The sequence below is a fragment of the Triturus cristatus genome, chromosome 4_1, assembly GCF_964204655.1.
Source record: "Triturus cristatus chromosome 4_1, aTriCri1.1, whole genome shotgun sequence".
Classification (NCBI taxonomy): Eukaryota; Metazoa; Chordata; class Amphibia; order Caudata; family Salamandridae; genus Triturus; species Triturus cristatus.
The window spans coordinates 454310500-454328095 of NC_140585.1; the positions used below are offsets into that span (position 1 = coordinate 454310500).

General features: G+C 47.3%; 1 protein-coding gene across 1 annotated transcript; it reads left to right on the top strand.

Annotated features, from left to right (window-relative positions):
- Nucleotides 1–16504: 16504 nt before the first annotated feature.
- On the top strand, nucleotides 16505–17380 carry LOC146855109 (general transcription factor II-I repeat domain-containing protein 2B-like). Its single transcript, XM_085651079.1, has one exon. The coding sequence runs from the start codon at nucleotides 16505–16507 to the stop codon at nucleotides 17378–17380; it is 876 nt and encodes a 291-aa protein (XP_085507205.1).
- Nucleotides 17381–17596: the final 216 nt, after the last annotated feature.

The following is a 17596-nucleotide window of genomic DNA, read 5'->3' on the forward strand; positions in this document are numbered from 1 at the left end:
TACCAAATCTTGAGCAGTGGACTTTATGACCCTTGAGGTTTTTTTGATTTTCACTTAAATCAGTCAGGGTCACTTCATTAGTGTTTCCGACGTTCTATACTCTTCCTTGGTCGTTAGGGTCATTCCTTTGTTCATTATGAGTTATTTTTGGAAAGAATTCTGTTATTTCAATAGTACCCGCCACGTCTCCTACATGGACCTTCCTGCATGCATTTTTGCGAATGGCTTGCTGTGTTTCGAGTCTTTTCATAAAGATCGTATGTGATCTTATTTTTTTATAAGCCATTGTAGATTGAGTGATTGAGTGATTGCAATATTTACTTGTGGGGGACTTTAAATACTTAGCAGTCTTTTAAGAGCGATCTTTTCACTGATAAAAAGTACAGTGGTTAGAATAATAATTAAACTTGGTCGAGAAAACCGGGCGAAGGTAATTGGCGGTTTATAACGACGAGGTGTATTGGGGTGGTAAATAACTTCACCGCTTGCTCACCTGGTTCTCAAACAGTGCTTTGTACTCAATTGCCACGGGCCTGTCTGGCCGTCCGAAACCTTCCAAAATCAGGTTACCGCAGCAGTCCTCGCTCAGCGTCCTCTCCAACCAAACCTGCGGCCGGCACGGAGAACACCGCGGAAACAGCAGCAGCCGGGCTCCAATCGACACTCGCTCACTGGAGCCCTCGCTGCTGCGCAGTCAATCGGGAAGCTTCACCGAATTTGCTGCGTTGGCCGCCCACAACCCTCTGTACCCTACACACCGTCCTCTGTTTTTCCGCCTCCACCGGCGCCTCCTCCGATGCTCTCTGGAACCGACTGTCCCAGTCCCAGGGCTGCCTCAGCTGCCCCGGCTGCCTCACAAAGCACCAATCACCTGCCAGCCAGCCAGCAAACGGCAACAGCTGCGGCAACCGATAAACAGTTTTGGCCGCAACGAGTGTCCCCGGGCTATTCCAGATATCCTTCGATATGTTTTTCGGCGGGTGGACAGGCTGGGCGGCCGGGTTGGGCGGGCGAACGGGTTCTCACTGCGGGTTCTCACCGCAGGACACGAAAAACAGCAAAGCACAACACAAGCTCCTCCACACAGCACGAGCTCCTCTGCACCTCCTCAGCTCCTCTGCCCCTAGAGAGAATCTCAAATCTGGTCAACTGACCTCTCGCCAGATTCCTGTTCTGATACCCGCAGTTTGCTCTCTCCTCTTTGATTAGTGATTTTGAATTTAATAAACAGGAGTTTGTGTATTACCTTTTTTGTTGTCTTGTTTAGATTTGTACATATAGTAATTAAGGGAAGAAAGGGTAATTGCTTGTATTCATTACATCTCTGCCAGGTAGTTCCAGGCCAACCAAACCTTGGAGGTTGTGTTGAGTTACTTTGTAAATACAAACGGAATGGGGGGTGTCAGGGAGTGCCCGGACGGGGACTGAGTGCCGCAAACCAGGTGGCTCAACATTTGCAGGAAGAAGTAAAAGGGTCCAGGCATGAAAGTGTTAACAGACTCCTTGCGCCTTCTCCTCTACAGGATGACGCCAACGAGGACAACCAATTCCCGCTGAGAGAGGTGGAGAAAAGAAGCCGCGACGAATGCGGAAGTTGGAGAAGGAGGAGCCGATGGAACCGAAGACGCCGCGGGAGCTGAGCAGGAAGACGTCGGGCCGTGGAAAAGTCCTGCCGAACCAGGGGAAGGAACACCGCGGACCGAATACCCAGTCAACGCAGCCCCGGAAGAAGAATCCGAGACGTGGAGTGAAGACTGGTGGACGCCCCCAGGAGACATGAGCTTGCCGCCGTAACTCAGGGAGAGTTACGGCTTTGGCGGTGAGTACACCGTGACCTGGGGACTCTGGAGGGAAAGACAAAAGAGGGGGTTGGGGGACGAGGAACGTCCGTTGAATGCAGGGCCACCGCCGGTTGGTTGGGAAAACAACCCAGAGCACATACGGGCAAACTAGCCATTGCAATAGACCCGTTTATTTTTTATTTTTTTGTTCTTTGTTTATTTTAGGAACTCTTACTTGACTAGCCAAAGCCTGTCCGGCTAAATGTTTCTATTTCGCTTGGGCATACGGGGAGGGATGGGTATCTCATTGGACTGAAAACGGATTCAGTCTGTATCTTCACTCTATTTTATCGCACAATTTCCTTCCCGTTTCCCTGGCACGCCTTCCCTCGCATGTCTCACCATTGTGGCCTTTGTACAGCACGATTGTCACAAGGATAGCTGAAGGGTAGTATAGAAACCAACAGTTATACTCACCGCCCTTTATTTCTCTTCCCTCTGAGTATCCTGGGAAACCGCCACCAGCCAGAAGAACCTCGCACCCTGGAAGTAGAAGCCATCCAACCCATGCAACTCAACCATCCCACCTCTGCTGCACCATATTCGGATTTTGTGATTAACTCTGGACAATAATTGTCTCCCAACAACTAATCACTTGCAAATACTTCTCATCTAAGACGCCAATAAAACAACTTGTCACCATTCTCCGGCCTCCTAGCTTTTATTTCCGACCCTCCCTCCGACAGGGGGGAGGGTCTTTTTTTGTGAAAATCACATGGTAATGGTGTATGGCGAGGCAGGATTGCCTCAACATAGTAATGAATAGCAGCGAAGCAAGGGGACTCAGAGTAATGCAATTACCAGTAAGTAATTTAGTCAATACTACTTAAGATTGGTGTAGATGTAGGAGAAGAATTAAACTGTTTTGAAAAGTAGGGCTTTTCTGCCAGGGGCATTACAAAGGCCCCTGCAGCCCCCGTGGTGCATACTCATACTGGGGGGGGGGGCCTCAGCCCCTACTGAAGTGAGTGTGAGCAGCATATTCTGCACGGGGGCACTCACATTTTGTTATGCCACTCACGGCACCTGACCCACGGCACTTGTAGGCCTTCCGGGCCGAATGGGCGTTGTGCGCATAGGATTCTGGCTGGCCTCACCTCACCTCCCCCCACCCCGTCCGCACCCCTTCGTGTGCCACCACTCGGGCTGCTGCTGCAGATTCAGTAGACAGGCACACGGGATTCTAACGTGGCCAGCCAGGGACTGGAGTGGGCTGAAGCCGAGGCCTGACATTCTTCCCCCTTCAGAGTGTTTTCTGAAACCATTTAAGGATTGAAAGGGCTTTGTTTTTCTTTCACATTCTAGGCGCTTGCAATCCCCACTATCCCCCTCCTTATCAGTACAGTTGCACTGTCGTAAAGATGAGCGAGCAAACAGGTAACCAAGGAGTGCCAAGCAAGCTAAGGGTCTGGCTTTGCCCTTAAACCCTATGCACTAGCCGAGCTCTGAAAATATTTGGCAAGTAAATCACGCATTAGATACGTGCAACTATGCAGCAAGGAATGGATATTCTGTTCATGCAGGCTGGAGCCTTAGCCCCAACGGACGGCTCTGTCTTTTACACTTTAAGCTTCTGTACTGGGATGTACCACTTAAACTGCCTGCTTGGGGGCTGCTGTCGGATTCCATGTGCACCTGCTGGCAGTGAATGGCTGTGCCCGCCCATAACTAATTACTAGACTAAGATATTTCAGGCTCTATCTGTAATGATTGGCCTGGAAGTGAAACCACTCCACAAACTAGCCCTAATGCAATGCACAGTAAATATAAGACGGAAGGCACGCAGTATTGATGGCAAAGTGCAGGGTTGCCTGCAACTAGGGGAAGAAACAGCATCCGCAGTGAAAACGTGGCTCTGCGACCTTTTACACTGTATGGAACAACCAGACTCAATTCAATTCATAAAGCTTTATTCGGAGCTTGACAACAAAGTCCATAAAAGCAATACACATAAAAACATCAATGATACACATAGGATAATAGCAAGAATAATTCATAAAAAACTTCATCAATGGGGTTAAAACAGATAATACATAAAAAACGACAATATCAATTTTAAAAGATGATAATACTAGGCCTAGCCTTGATAGCTTTTAAAAGGAATGTGGCTGTAAAAAAACAGACATCGGGAGAGGGGTTAAATATCAGTTTCATGACATCCTTAACTGTTCTGACACCGAGTTTCTTATACAGGGGTTTTAAAAATGCAATACGGTAGTTACCATATAGTGGGCAAAACAATAGAAAGTGCATTGTACTTTGGGCTGTAGTTCCATCACAGGGACAAGGACCCATGGGGTATTTTTTGGTATTAGGAAACGCCACCAAATGGTGAACAATTCCGAAGCGCAGTCTGGTTAAAACGAACCTGTGAGAGGGCCTAGTAACAAAGCTCAAATAAGATTGATAACCTGACATCTCACAGCAGCTGTCATAGAGCTTGCAGGTGGATAAATTGCTACTGGCCTTCAAATGTTGCTCAAACTTTAGTGACAACCAAACAGACTTCATTTCGCTTTTGGACATATTATTGGCAGCATAACAGTCCTCGTATAGATTAACACCATATATGTCCTTAAAACTGTGCATAACGAATTTTACCCAGGGGATCTTCAAATGATTATCTAGAGATAAACAGTCCTTAATAATAGCTCTATTCATGGAGGTCTCCTCCTTAGCCCAGATTGCACGCCACAGCATTAAAGGTCTATGGGCAATGGAATCTAGAAGATGGGATATTCCAAATTCCCTATGGACCAGATGCGTGGATGCTGAAGTAGGCAAACAGAGTAGCCTTTTTAGAAACAGGTTTTCCTCCACTTGGAGACACCCAACCGAAACATGCCCCCAGACACCTGCTCCATAAAGGGCAATTGAAAGGCACCTCATTTGGTAGATCTTCAGCATGTCGCTAATCCGTTTATCCCCGATCTTAGAGGCGAACGTGAATACCCCGTGAGCACATTTCGCCATTCTTGCTCTAACGTGGGTGACTTCGCTGGTCCAGCTACCTGTCTTGGAAAAGGTGATACCCAAGTAGTTAAATGTATCTACCGTCTGTACCCTCTGTCCTTCCATAAAGAATGAATGGGGTTTTTTACGGCCCTTACCACATTCCATGACAAAGGTCTTTGTTTTGTTAATGACCAGCTTCCTTTCCCCAATAAACAAGGAAAACCTGTCCATGAGGCGTTGAAGGCCTACAGGGGTCCTAGAAAGAAGTACTGCGTCGTCCGCATACAGCAATACCGGGGTATAGGAGTCAAGAATGGTTGGGGCATCTGCTCCCACAGACCTTAAGACAGAGTCTACCTCGTTGATAAAAAGTGTGAAAAGCAATGGGGCTAGCACACACCCCTGCCTAATGCCACGCTTAACAGCAAACTTAGGAGTACACTCCCCACCCGGGCCGTATCGAACGCTAGAGCTAAGGTTAACGTACAGTCTGGCCAGGAAATGGACAATGCCCTCCGGTGCCCCCATTCCAAGTAGTGTCTCCCAAAGAATCTGATGATTAACCATATCGAAGGCACTACTAAGGTCGGCGAAACAGAGGAAGAGGGAACCTTTCTTGGCCATAGTATATTTCCCAATTAGTAGTTCTAGGTTGAGGCACTGTTCAACTGTGCCTCTGCCCTTCCTGAATCCATATTGGGAATTGGCCAGGATATTATTGTCTTCAGCCCATTCTTCTAGTCTGACAAGGAGCACCCGGCTCATAATTTTCACGGACGAATCAAGAAGGGAGATAGGCCGATAGTTCTTAGCATCACCCTTCTCCCCCTTTTTATAGATGGGAATAATAATAGATTCCTCCCATGTAGGCGGTGCACCATGTCTCACAGCAGTGTTAAATACCTTGGTCAATAATGGGCCCCAGATTTCAGGTTCTTTTTTGTAAATATCCACCGGCACACCATCAGGTCCCTGAGCCTTCCCACCTTTACTTGCAATAATGCATTTCTTAACCTCGGCACATGTAATGTCTAGGGGAAGAATTGGCCGGACCCCACCACCATTGTCCATGTGTTTATCAGAATCAAAAATCAGGGAAAAGTGGGAAACCCAGCTTTCCACGCTGACGTTAGCTGACTGAATAGGCGCAGCCTCGTCCCTTAAAAAAGGGCTGTTGACTGTGGCCCAAAACAGCGAGGAGTCAGAGGTTTCGGCGGCCCGGTCTAACTTATCCCATGCCTCACGCTTAAGTTCTGCCTTTCTTTCCGCCACGGCTGCCTTATAGGTTGCCCTAAGATGCCGAATAAGAGTAATGTCCCTCTGTTTTTCTGCCAATGCCACCTTAAGGCTCTTCAGGGCAGCAGTACATGCATGATCAAACCACCCCCTTAGCCGATTTGAAACGCCCTTAAAATTTTTGGTGAATACTGCTTCTATGGAGTGATTGATGTCGACAAATGTATTCAGGATTACAGCTGTCGATTCTTCACTCGCTAGGATAGTTTCAATTTCTTTAAAGCAGTTCTCAATGATGGAACTAGACAGGAGGTCTGCCTTCTCTCCCTTCCACCTAATTCTATATCCATTTGGTCTATGTGGTTCAATGGTATCCACAATACTAGGTTTGGGACCTAAATTAGTTTTCCAAAAAGCCATCTCCATGGTCAGGCAGTTGTGATCACTAATCAGATTATCTACTACTAGAGGGGCAGAACACCATGGAATAAGGCTAGTGGAAGTACAAATAAAATCAATGACAGAGTTAGCGTTTCTGCCCGTGAAGGTAGGGACAATTTCATCAAGGACACCCCTCGCATTCCCCATGATCTCCATATCATATGTCATCAGGATTTTATTTAATGAATCCCCATAAGGATTATGGGGAAAATGGGCGACTCCCTCTCCTTGGGTACTTAAAAAACCACAGACCCTATGGGCAGAGGACACACAGGTAGAAATATTAAAATCACCCAACCAGATAAAATCAAAAGCGATTTCATTTCCTGTAACAATTTTAACCAAAGCTTCCTCCAAAGCAAAAGCTATCCGTTGCCTAGAATTATCAAAAACATTATTATAAAAATTGATTAAAAGGATATTCCTATCCTGCTCCTTACAAAGCCAAAGGATCTGGGAATGGTCCCCCACCGGGACATGTTTCTTTACTACAAACGGGGCGTCAACAGAAATCAGTGTCAGGAGGCCACCCTTGGCTCTTCCTGAGTTTGAAGCCACTGCAGGTATTGAATATGAGACAAACCCGTTATAATTAATGGGGACCAAACTCCAGGTTTCCTGGAAACATAAAATATTAAAAAGATTGATAAAGTCAAACCAACCTAAGCAATCATCCTTGTGGGAAAGTCCCGCAACATTCCAACAAGCTATAACACTTGAACCAGAGTTAACTAAACATGTGGAAGGGTTCTTCGGGGACCTATCCCCTCTCACGTTAACCAGATCTTCTTGGTCGCATGCCAAAGTAGAGTCCAGTTTGCTTACACCAATATTGTTAATAATAGTTGTTGATATCCTGGGGGCCCCAATGTAGCTCACTTTGCTCGGGTCCAAATCCTCCGACCTAACACCATCTATGGTCGGCTCCAGTCAGTCATTATAATCAAGCCCACTTAATGGCTGGAATCTATTAAACGTAGAGATAGTGGGTGTAGCACCCATGTCCTGTACTCTAGGTCTATACCAATGGCGCTCATCAACAGATTGAATGACAGGTTGAGTTGCAAAATCTCTATAAAAGTACCCAAGCGGCCGCAGGGATATACCATGTTCGGTCACTGGGAGAGAAGCGGCTTTAATTAAAACTGTGGAGGTAAGTTGGGGGTTGCGAAAGTTGATGACTATACAGTCGCCTTCGCAGGTCTTACGGGACTTACCAACCCAGTTAGTTCTCCTAGTACTAAGTATATCTCTAGATAGTGCTATAGGGAAGTCACACTGTCGGTGGAGCCAGTCCACAGTTTTATTCTTTAATGACGAGTGTGATTCTACACTAGCAGGATTGCTATCAAGCCTCTTAACAGGGGGGACGTTCATAAGGACAGCAACAAATGGTGCACACGTAGGTGGCAGGTTCGGTTGGGGGTTTCTGGAGCCAGGGAAGTTTACATTGTGGCCCAACGAATCCCCCGGTACTAAAACGTCGGGTGGTTTTGTGGTGTTTTGCCGCTGAGATGGTACATTGGGAACCGCAACAGGCTTTCCAGGGGCACACCCAGGTCTGCATTCAGAACTACTGTTCTCGGCCATCATTGGGGCTATATCAGAGGTAGTTAAAGAAGTCTCCTCGGGCACCTGAGTACCAGTAATATTGGTTGGGGCTGGTCTAGCCTTGATAAAAGAATCCAAGATACCTCCCAATCTGACTACTTCGTCGGCAAGAGTGGAAAGTTTGGTCAATAAAGGTTTAACTAATATGTCAAACTTGGCAACTATAGCCTGGGTTATAAGATCCAGCTGTTCTTTATCTAAAGTGACCTTAACTCCTTCCGTTAGCACAGATTGGGCTGGGACATTTATCTGCGGGGTAGTGTCCTTTTTGTTAGTATGGCGATTCCCTCCTCGCTTAGACTGTATGGGTTTAGTAGTGTTCCTACAGGTGCGTATTAATTTTTGGCGTCTGGGAACAGACTGACTGGGGATAGGTACAACAGGTAAAATAGCTTGTCCTGGTTCAGGGTCGATCGTGGACTCAGGAGTGTCGCTATCCGAACTAATAGTGTCAGTAACAACTCCCTCAGATATACAATCAGTTGGTAATAAGGGAGTATTAAGATCCTGAACAAGGGGGCGCTCAGAGGCCAAACAAATGGGCGGGGGGGAAACCAAACTCTGTGACCCTGGACGACCTAATGATTTCCTACGTTCCTGATTAATTTTATCGACCATCTTAACCAGGTAATTGTCCATGGTTGTGGTCGAGGCTGCTATCTTTGGTTTGGGCATAATTAGCAAATCGGGCTCCGGGACCCCCCTGAAATTTCTTATTGTAGACACCAACAACAATATACCAGGGTTTCCCAAATAGGTTATCACATACAACCTCCGATCCCCAGGGAGCTTTAAACAATAAGCAACAGTAACTCGGCAATCGATACACACAACAAAATGTGCAATGGTAAACTTAAGTAACACAGGAGTCCAAAAGCCAGTCTGCTGCTCCCACCTGCCCCCTCCTGTCCCGGACTGTCTCAGACTGTCCGCCCTTAGTCCGGGCTTCGTCCAGGGCGTCCCGCGTCGCGTCCCGCTCCGCTTGTAATGGTGCTATTTAGCCAAAACAGCATCCAATGGGAAATAGGGGAGGATCGTTATCCCGTTAGTGGGCGGGATGGCGGGAGGGCGTGCCGCTACACAGCTGCGGCGCTGCGGCGCTCAGGGCTCCTGGGACCTGCAGTCCCGTCCGACGACTCCTTCAAAATCTGCCACCAGGTAATGTGAGCCTCCACCTCCTCCTTCTGAACGCTGCGGGACCCGCGCCAGCGGGTTCCGCGAGGAATTTTATCCCGTTAGTGGGCGGGATGGCGGGAGGGCGTGCCGCTACACAGCTGCGGCGCTGCGGCACTCAGGGCTCCTGGGACCTGCAGTCCCGTCCGACGACTCCTTCAAAATCTGCCACCAGGTAATGTGAGCCTCCACCTCCTCCTTCTGCACGCTGCGGGACCCGCGCCAGCGGGTTCCGCGAGGAATTTTATCCCGTTAGTGGGCGGGATGGCGGGAGGGCGTGCCGCTACACAGCTGCGGCGCTGCGGCGCTCAGGGCTCCTGGGACCTGCAGTCCCGTCCGACGACTCCTTCAAAATCTGCCACCAGGTAATGTGAGCCTCCACCTCCTCCTTCTGAACGCTGCGGGACCCGCGCCAGCGGGTTCCGCGAGGAATTTTATCCCGTTAGTGGGCGGGATGGCGGGAGGGCGTGCCGCTACACAGCTGCGGCGCTGCGGCGCTCAGGGCTCCTGGGACCTGCAGTCCCGTCCGACGACTCCTTCAAAATCTGCCACCAGGTAATGTGAGCCTCCACCTCCTCCTTCTGAACGCTGCGGGACCCGCGCCAGCGGGTTCCGCGAGGAATTTTATCCCGTTAGTGGGCGGGATGGCGGGAGGGCGTGCCGCTACACAGCTGCGGCGCTGCGGCGCTCAGGGCTCCTGGGACCTGCAGTCCCGTCCGACGACTCCTTCAAAATCTGCCACCAGGTAATGTGAGCCTCCACCTCCTCCTTCTGAACGCTGCGGGACCCGCGCCAGCGGGTTCCGCGAGGAATTTTATCCCGTTAGTGGGCGGGATGGCGGGAGGGCGTGCCGCTACACAGCTGCGGCGCTGCGGCGCTCAGGGCTCCTGGGACCTGCAGTCCCGTCCGACGACTCCTTCAAAATCTGCCACCAGGTAATGTGAGCCTCCTCCTCCTCCTTCTGAACGCTGCGGGACCCCAGACTCTTATTACACCCTACAGCCACTTGCGAGCAGGCCAAGAGACACATGGGATCTCCTGCGTGAATACCTATTGGCAGTACACTTGTTGAGTGCTGCGATCATTAGCAGGCTCCAGACTGAACTTCAATGCCGCAGCTGAGGTCAGTCAATAGGTGCCCGGACAGTAATTCAGCAACAGACTCACATTAATGTGCTATTGTGTCTGCCAGGATACTGTGGCGTTGGTCTGCTTGGCTGCGACTTTTTTCAGACTGCTATTGTCTGCTTCGCCAACCTGATCAGCTGCTTATATTCTCTACTGAATTATTTCTCTACAATAGTGCAATGCATTGTCCTGGGATATGTTTAATGTTTTTATGTTCTATGTTGAAATCACTAAATAATACATTTAAAAAATATGTTCAGATATGAATGCTAATGTCTACAAAGTTCAAAAACAGTGTATTTCTTTAACGTGCAAAAGTGTTTGTCACTTGTACTCAATATTCCTTGATTTATATTATTTTGTACACAGCGTATTCTAAACTCAGACTCTTGAAGGTGCTCTCATATGTGATAATGAAGAAAAAGAAGGCTCTGTAAAGTAAAATATTTTCCTAGAATCACACAATTTTGAGTAGCAGGGAAGTCAAGATTGATCCCAGGTTGCCTATTTTTTACATTAAACGTCATTACTGTGTCTTTAATTCTTTGTCAAACATAAAAGTTTAATCAAGCTCACAAAAGGTGATGGAAGGAATAATTGCAATTTGCAGTCGCACGAGGTAGCATCCTAACCCATCGTTCTTTTGCTGACCAGCCACCTCAGTTTGGAGCCAACCATATGCAATTCAGTCCCAAACCTGCTCCTCATGGGAACAGGCCAGCCCGAACTGACAGGCCAGTTCCTCCCTGAACTGGTACACAAGCAACCGAGGACCAGTTTCTCCCAGTTATTGGCTCATCAGGTGGGTATAGCTTGGTTCCAGTGACACAGTGAGCATGGGACCCACGCCTGGGCAGAACCGTGCGACTTAGGGCGGTACATGAAACACAAAAAGGTGATGGAAGGAATGCTTACAATTTGCAATTGCTCGGGTAGCACTCCAACCCATCGTTCTTTTGCTCACCATGTCACCTCCGTTTGGACCCAGCCATGTACAAATCACCTCATTGTACATGGTTGGAGCGTGACTGCAGGCAGAAGCCACATTAAATCTTAGAAGCCACATTGAACTCAGCTTGTTTTGGGGTCCAGGGTGTAAGAGGGCCTCAAATTGAGCTAGAGCTAGGGTGACCAGGTGTCCCGGATTTGCCAGGACGGTCCCGGTTTTTCACCAGCTGTCCGGGCAGATTTCGAGAAATCTAGCTCATGTCCCGGTTTTTGGAGAGGGTCGATTAAAAACAGGGGGAGGTGTTTTTTATGTTTTACAAAGCGGGGATTGTTAGCAGTTGTTCCAATAAAGCAATTTAATTCACAGGCAAGCTCCTGGGTTTAAAAATAGCATCTTATGTATCTTCTTACTGCCTGTTTTGTAGTTCTCTGCTGAGGAGCGCATTCTTTCTGTGCGCTAGCTTGACGTAATATTATAGTCCTTCTTCTATTTTTTGTGAAATGTCCCGCTTTTTTTCTTTCAATTTCTGGTCACCCTAGCTCACGGGTACTCATAATACGGCCTGTGGGCCGCTGGCGGCCGGCGGACCTTGTTGCCATACGAGTCCTTCCCGTAAAGTTTAAACAGAGAAGATGGCCGCAGGAGCATACGTTGTGAATACGTATTCAATACGTATTCACAGCGTTTGCTCCTGCGACCATCTTCTCTGCTTATGCTTGCCTCTGATTGGCCTGAGCCTCTGAGACGCCACACCCGCCACCCGGCGCGAAGCACAGACCTTTAAAAGTCAGCTGTAACTAGCGCTTTTACAGTGGACTTTTAAAGGACCTTTTAAGAAGCTTCCTGTGTCCGTGGTGACGACGTCGACGTCCTCGCAGCCCGCTTCCCCGGAGAATCTTCACTGCAGCCGGAAAACCTTCAGCGTCACTAGTTTTGCTGCAGGTAAGTGTATCCGCGGGCAGTACTATGGGTCACAGACATTGTTGCCTATTAGGTTGAATTTATCATCACTATTATTATTATTAAGTATTATCATATATTGTAACATGCACATGTCATTTTTTTCTTTTGTAAGGTATCGTTGGCTACCTTTTGTATTTTGTTTGCTTTTGATACATGTACAATTGGCACTCTTGCCTCATGTAACGTAACGTTTGCTTTTGTAACATGCCCATTTGTAATTTTCTCCTAAAGTAACATTATTGTTCCTATTGTGAAGTGCTCTGACACCTTCGGGTAAAGTTTGCGCTATATTAAAATGCATTAAATAAATAAAAAATCACTCGTCATGACCCACGCTGTCCTCCTCTGAAGCTGCGCCCCTCCCTCCCCCTCTGTGTGATCTCTCTGGGGCTGCGGCTGGTTCACGAGTCTCTCAAGCCGAGCCCCTTGTCTCTAGTTATGCTTAAAGTCCCCCCTTAATGGACTCGGTGAGAGGCCGGTCAGTCCTCTTAGAGACACCCCCCCGCCCCCGCCAGGTTTCTGCCTCGGAAACTAGGCCAGAGTCTGCCTTCCGCCTGTTCACAGCAAGACCGCGGCTAAGCCTGTTGGATATTGATTGCAGCCCCCGTGGCACAGTGGCTCGCGTGCTGTTGGCATTACAAGGTCGGGTCTATGGTGGAAGAGGCAGGGGAAACCCCCCCCCCTTCTCTTAATGCCTGCTTCTGCAGGTGAAGCTTGTTAGGATGCCTCTCTGGGGGTGTCACAGTGACCCTGCTTACAGGATGCCTTTGGGTGTCCAGCGCTGCTGTTTTGTTGTAGGCGGCAGAGTGGGAGTTTATTATTTACCTGCAGGAGTCATAGGTTGCTGGAAGGGGCGCGTCACACAGCCATCTTAGTGATCTCTTGTGAACATTAGGGAGTTTCTTGTCATTATTTGCTTCAAATGATTAATATTCAGTAGAAACGAGAATTACATTTTGAAATTGAAAAGGGCAGTGTATGTGAGGAATTGGACGTGTCTTTGGTACCAGTGACATTTAGGGGTTCAAATGGGGATCCTGATTGTTGATGTTTAATATAGGCCTGCATCATAGTCTTTCAAGTGTCAAATCAGATTTGTAGCAGCTTGCATGAGCGCCACCCAGTGAGGGCCTTACCAGCGGCATATGCAAAATGATGACACCCCCCGCCCCGCCCAAGCAGAACGTCTGTAGTGAGGGGACCAAGACACCAATATTTCACAGAATTCATAGGCCGGTGAGGCGACTACTGGGGTTGCCCCAACCTTACCACATCAGCTGAATTATCCTTCCGTCCTCTGGGAGAGTTCCTGGCAACTTGGCAAGGAAGGATGCTAACATCTTAAAAGTCCATATTTGTTTAGCAAAGAGGCTTCAGCTTGTTCACAAGCTGTATTACAGTAGCTAAGATACAGAGGCTAAACAGAAAATACTGTGGGTTTGATGCTTAGGTTACGATTGTTGTTATGTAATAATAGGTGACGTCGTATGGACATTGTAAGTGATGTAAGGTTGGCAGTTGAAGGGAGCTTTATGATGATGGTGACGTGTCCTGCCCTGCTGCTGCATTTCTACTCTTCAGTCCGTAGGATTATGCAGAGTATTTTCTATCTACAAGTCATGCTTTATTCAATACAATAGAAAAGCATGGAGTCTGGGTGGAAGGGTGGTAGGAATGCCGGCTGTGAGTATCATCTCTCTTTCTCCCCACCTGTCTCACATGCCATTATAATAATGTTAGATCAAAACAGGAACTCACATATGAGAAATGGGAGTGGTGTCACAGACATTACTTGCAGTAATATTAGTGAGCTGCTGCTGTGTTACAATATTGAAAACACTGTTACTAGCCACGATTATAAAATGTAAACACATTGAGAATTTAGGCGAGTGCACCTGTGCACTTTTAGTGACTGGGCCAAAGACGGCAGCAAGCTCTCAATTCATTGCAATCTTGCCAAGGCTAGACCTTTTGGCTTTGATAATGCTTGCTTTGGCTGGTTCGCGATTCTATCCCAAGGTTCTGAAGTTTTTGTTTTCCTCTTATTTCTGGTAGGGGCTGTGTCACAGTTTAGTTGTTTGTGAAAAGGTGCTTTTCTTCTCCGCGCAGTTTTTTTTTTAACTAACAGGACTTATCTCTTTTCTTTGTGAAGTGAATTGTCCTTGATTGATGGGTGCATTTAGGTTGATCCTGTTTTAAGGTAGCCTTGTGAGTGCCCTTGAATGTTTCATGGCTTAAAGTTGTGGCAGCTTTGCCTTGCATCCTTGTTCAGCTAGTTGGAGATATTTAAGAGACGGCATTGGTTGAATTATATAACGTAATAAGCTGTAACTGGGCAATGAAATGCCAAACAAATACTAAAAATTGGGATGTTTTGCTCTTTCTGGCCACACCTGACTCTGCCCACTGGCCCAATCTTCTGGTTATTCCCGCCCTCTGATTCTGCGCCCGCTCTACTAACCCCCACCTGAAACCTGGCCCCTCCCCTCGCCCATCCCCTCTCTACAGGCCTGACCATTGTATCTGAGCCTTTCAGATTCCTTTAGTTTGACAGCTGCTCCACACCAAATAGCGCTGTCCAGATTAGCTCCTTCCATATGTGTTTCTACTCTGTATCCTTGTACTGTGTGCATGCCGGGTCTGGTGGCGTAGTGGACTAATGCATGATTCTGTAGGGGCCTGTGTTCTACCTCATGGTCACAAGTTCAAATTCTGGGGGGCCGTGCCTTTCATCCATCTGAGGTCGATAAAATGAGTTAGGTAGCAATAAACATCTGTTATTCAGCGCCAAGATACCTATGGGTGAACTTGTGCTTGTATGTACGTGTGTGTGCATGCCATTTATTTCAAATCCCTATTGAGTGACACATTTCATGCATAAACCACTGGCTTTAGGAAAGCCTCCTGTTTTTCATGTACAGGTTTACCCATTACTTTGTATGTTAAAACAAAACATTACTTTGGTGTTGCTCATAGATCTGTTGCGAGAAGTGGTGTTGGTCCATCGGTCGTGACGTGGTGTCTGTCCAGCGGTCGTGACGCAGTGTCGGTCAATCGGTCGTGGGGCGTGTCGGTCTATCGGTCGTGTCGGTCCATCGGTCGTGGGGCGGTGTCGGTCCATTGGTCATCCGGTGGAAAATCAGATTCCTGGTCCTTGTTACTTGTTGCGTAGTAACAAACTAGCTGGAGAGCTCTGCAATGGCCTACAGTCCAGTTTCCAACCCTTGCAAACGACCCAGATTGATACAGAGCGAACGCAGGACCTTCCAGGAAGCATGGGAAGAAGGGCACTTGTTTGTAGAATGTCCAAAAGAAAAAGCCACCTGATTGCTTTGCAAAGAGAAAGTAAATGTTCTTAAGAGGTATAACCTGGAACGGCACTACAAAACGTGGCACTCTGGATACCCTGCAAACTTCCCACTGAACTCAAAACTGCGTTCTGCAAAAGTGGCATCGTTGAAGCAAGCTCTTCTTTTCCAGCAGAAGAGATTCCTTTGTCAGATGAAGGAATCTGAGGCTGTAACAGAAGCGTCTTTCAAAATATGCTACTTGATTGCCAAACATAAAAAACCATTCTCAGATGCCGAGCTGGTGAAGCAATGTTTCCTTTCAGCAGCCGAAATTTTATTTGACAACTACACTACTAAAGACAGCTTTTTAAAGGAAATTGGTGCATTGCAGCTATCGGATTCCACGTCTGCACGCGGAATAGAGGGAATGGGACAAAACATCCAGGAGCAGGTCGTCAAAGCAGTGAGAGAGTCACCGTTCTTCAGCATTGCCATGGATGAGTCCACAGACAAAGGCGATGTGGCCCAGTCATTAGTTTGGGTGAGGTATCTGGACTAATCGCTTCATCCCAAAGAAGAGCTCCTGTGCTTTCTACCACTGCAAGGGCACACAAGAGGAGAAGATGTACTGGACAGCATGTGCAACTACTTTAAAACAAATGACATACCACTGAACACCCTTGTCAGCATAACAACGGATGGGGCTCCTGCCATGGTAGGCCATGACAGAGTCTTTGTATCTATGCTTAAAAAGAAGCTCATAGGACAGACTGTGATAGACTACCACTGCATTATTCACCAGGAAGTGTTGTGTGCAAAATTAAAGCATGGAGAACTGAATAATGTCCTAAAAGGTGCAGTGAAAATTGTTAATTTTTATCCGTGCCAAAGCTCTGAACCATAGACTTTTTTAAGCAATGCTGCAGGAATCTGAAGCGGAATATACAGATGTCTTGATGCACACTGACGTACGTTGGCTAAGCAAAGGGAAGGTTCTGGAGCGGTTCATCGCATTGCTTCCTGAAATTGAACTCTTTGTGAACAGTAGAGGCCAATCGTTCCCAGAACTAATGGATGTGAAATGGCTTGTTATACTCCATTTTCTTTCAGATCTTTTCACACATTTTAATGCTCTCAATTTGACCCTGCAAGGTAAGCAGCTTGTGTGCTCCCTCATGATTGGTATTTATGCTTTTGAAAGTAAGCTTGTGCTATTCAAAGAACAACTGGATGATTATGACTTCACCCACTTTCCAAAACTGTTGGCTGTGATGCAGAGGTTTCCAGATGCACAAGAAATTCTGTCAACCCTCGACCCTGGTGCATGTCTTGAGGAAATTTCTGGGGAGATCAAACGGCGATTTTCGCAATTCAGAGCCCTCACCCTTCTGTTCAGGGTGGTTGAAAACCCCTGGATGGTGAGTGCACGGAATGTTGATGTGTTTGCCCTTATTGGCATGGAAAGGGCTCAAGCAGAACTAGAGCTCATTGACATGCAGCACAATTCAGCCCTCGAAGCATCTTTTTTGGGGCAAGCACCCGAAGAATTCTGGAAAATTGTGCCCTCTGACAAGTTTCCTCTTCTTTTTACAGTGGCCCAGAAGGTACTTTGGATGTTTGGGTCAACACATGCTTGCGAATGTTCATTTTCCACAATGGGACAGTTGAAGAGCAAACTCAGAAATAAGCTCACGGACATACATCTGGAGCAGCTCTTAAGGCTTGCCGTTTCCAACTTGGTATCAGATTACAGAAAACTAATTGGTGACATGAAATGTAAAATAAGTTTGTAGTGTTTGTCTTTAACATACCTGTTTTTGGGACTCTGAAGCCTGTGCTGCACTGGGCATGTACTGAATATCCGGTTGCTGCAAATTGCCATGCAATCCCACTTAAGATTGCTATTGTCTGCTAATAAAAAAATATTATAAACATGTGCTGCATGTAGTTACATCTGCTTTGGAAATACAGCATTGTCTAGTAATGTTTTGAAAGGCATTGATTTTTCC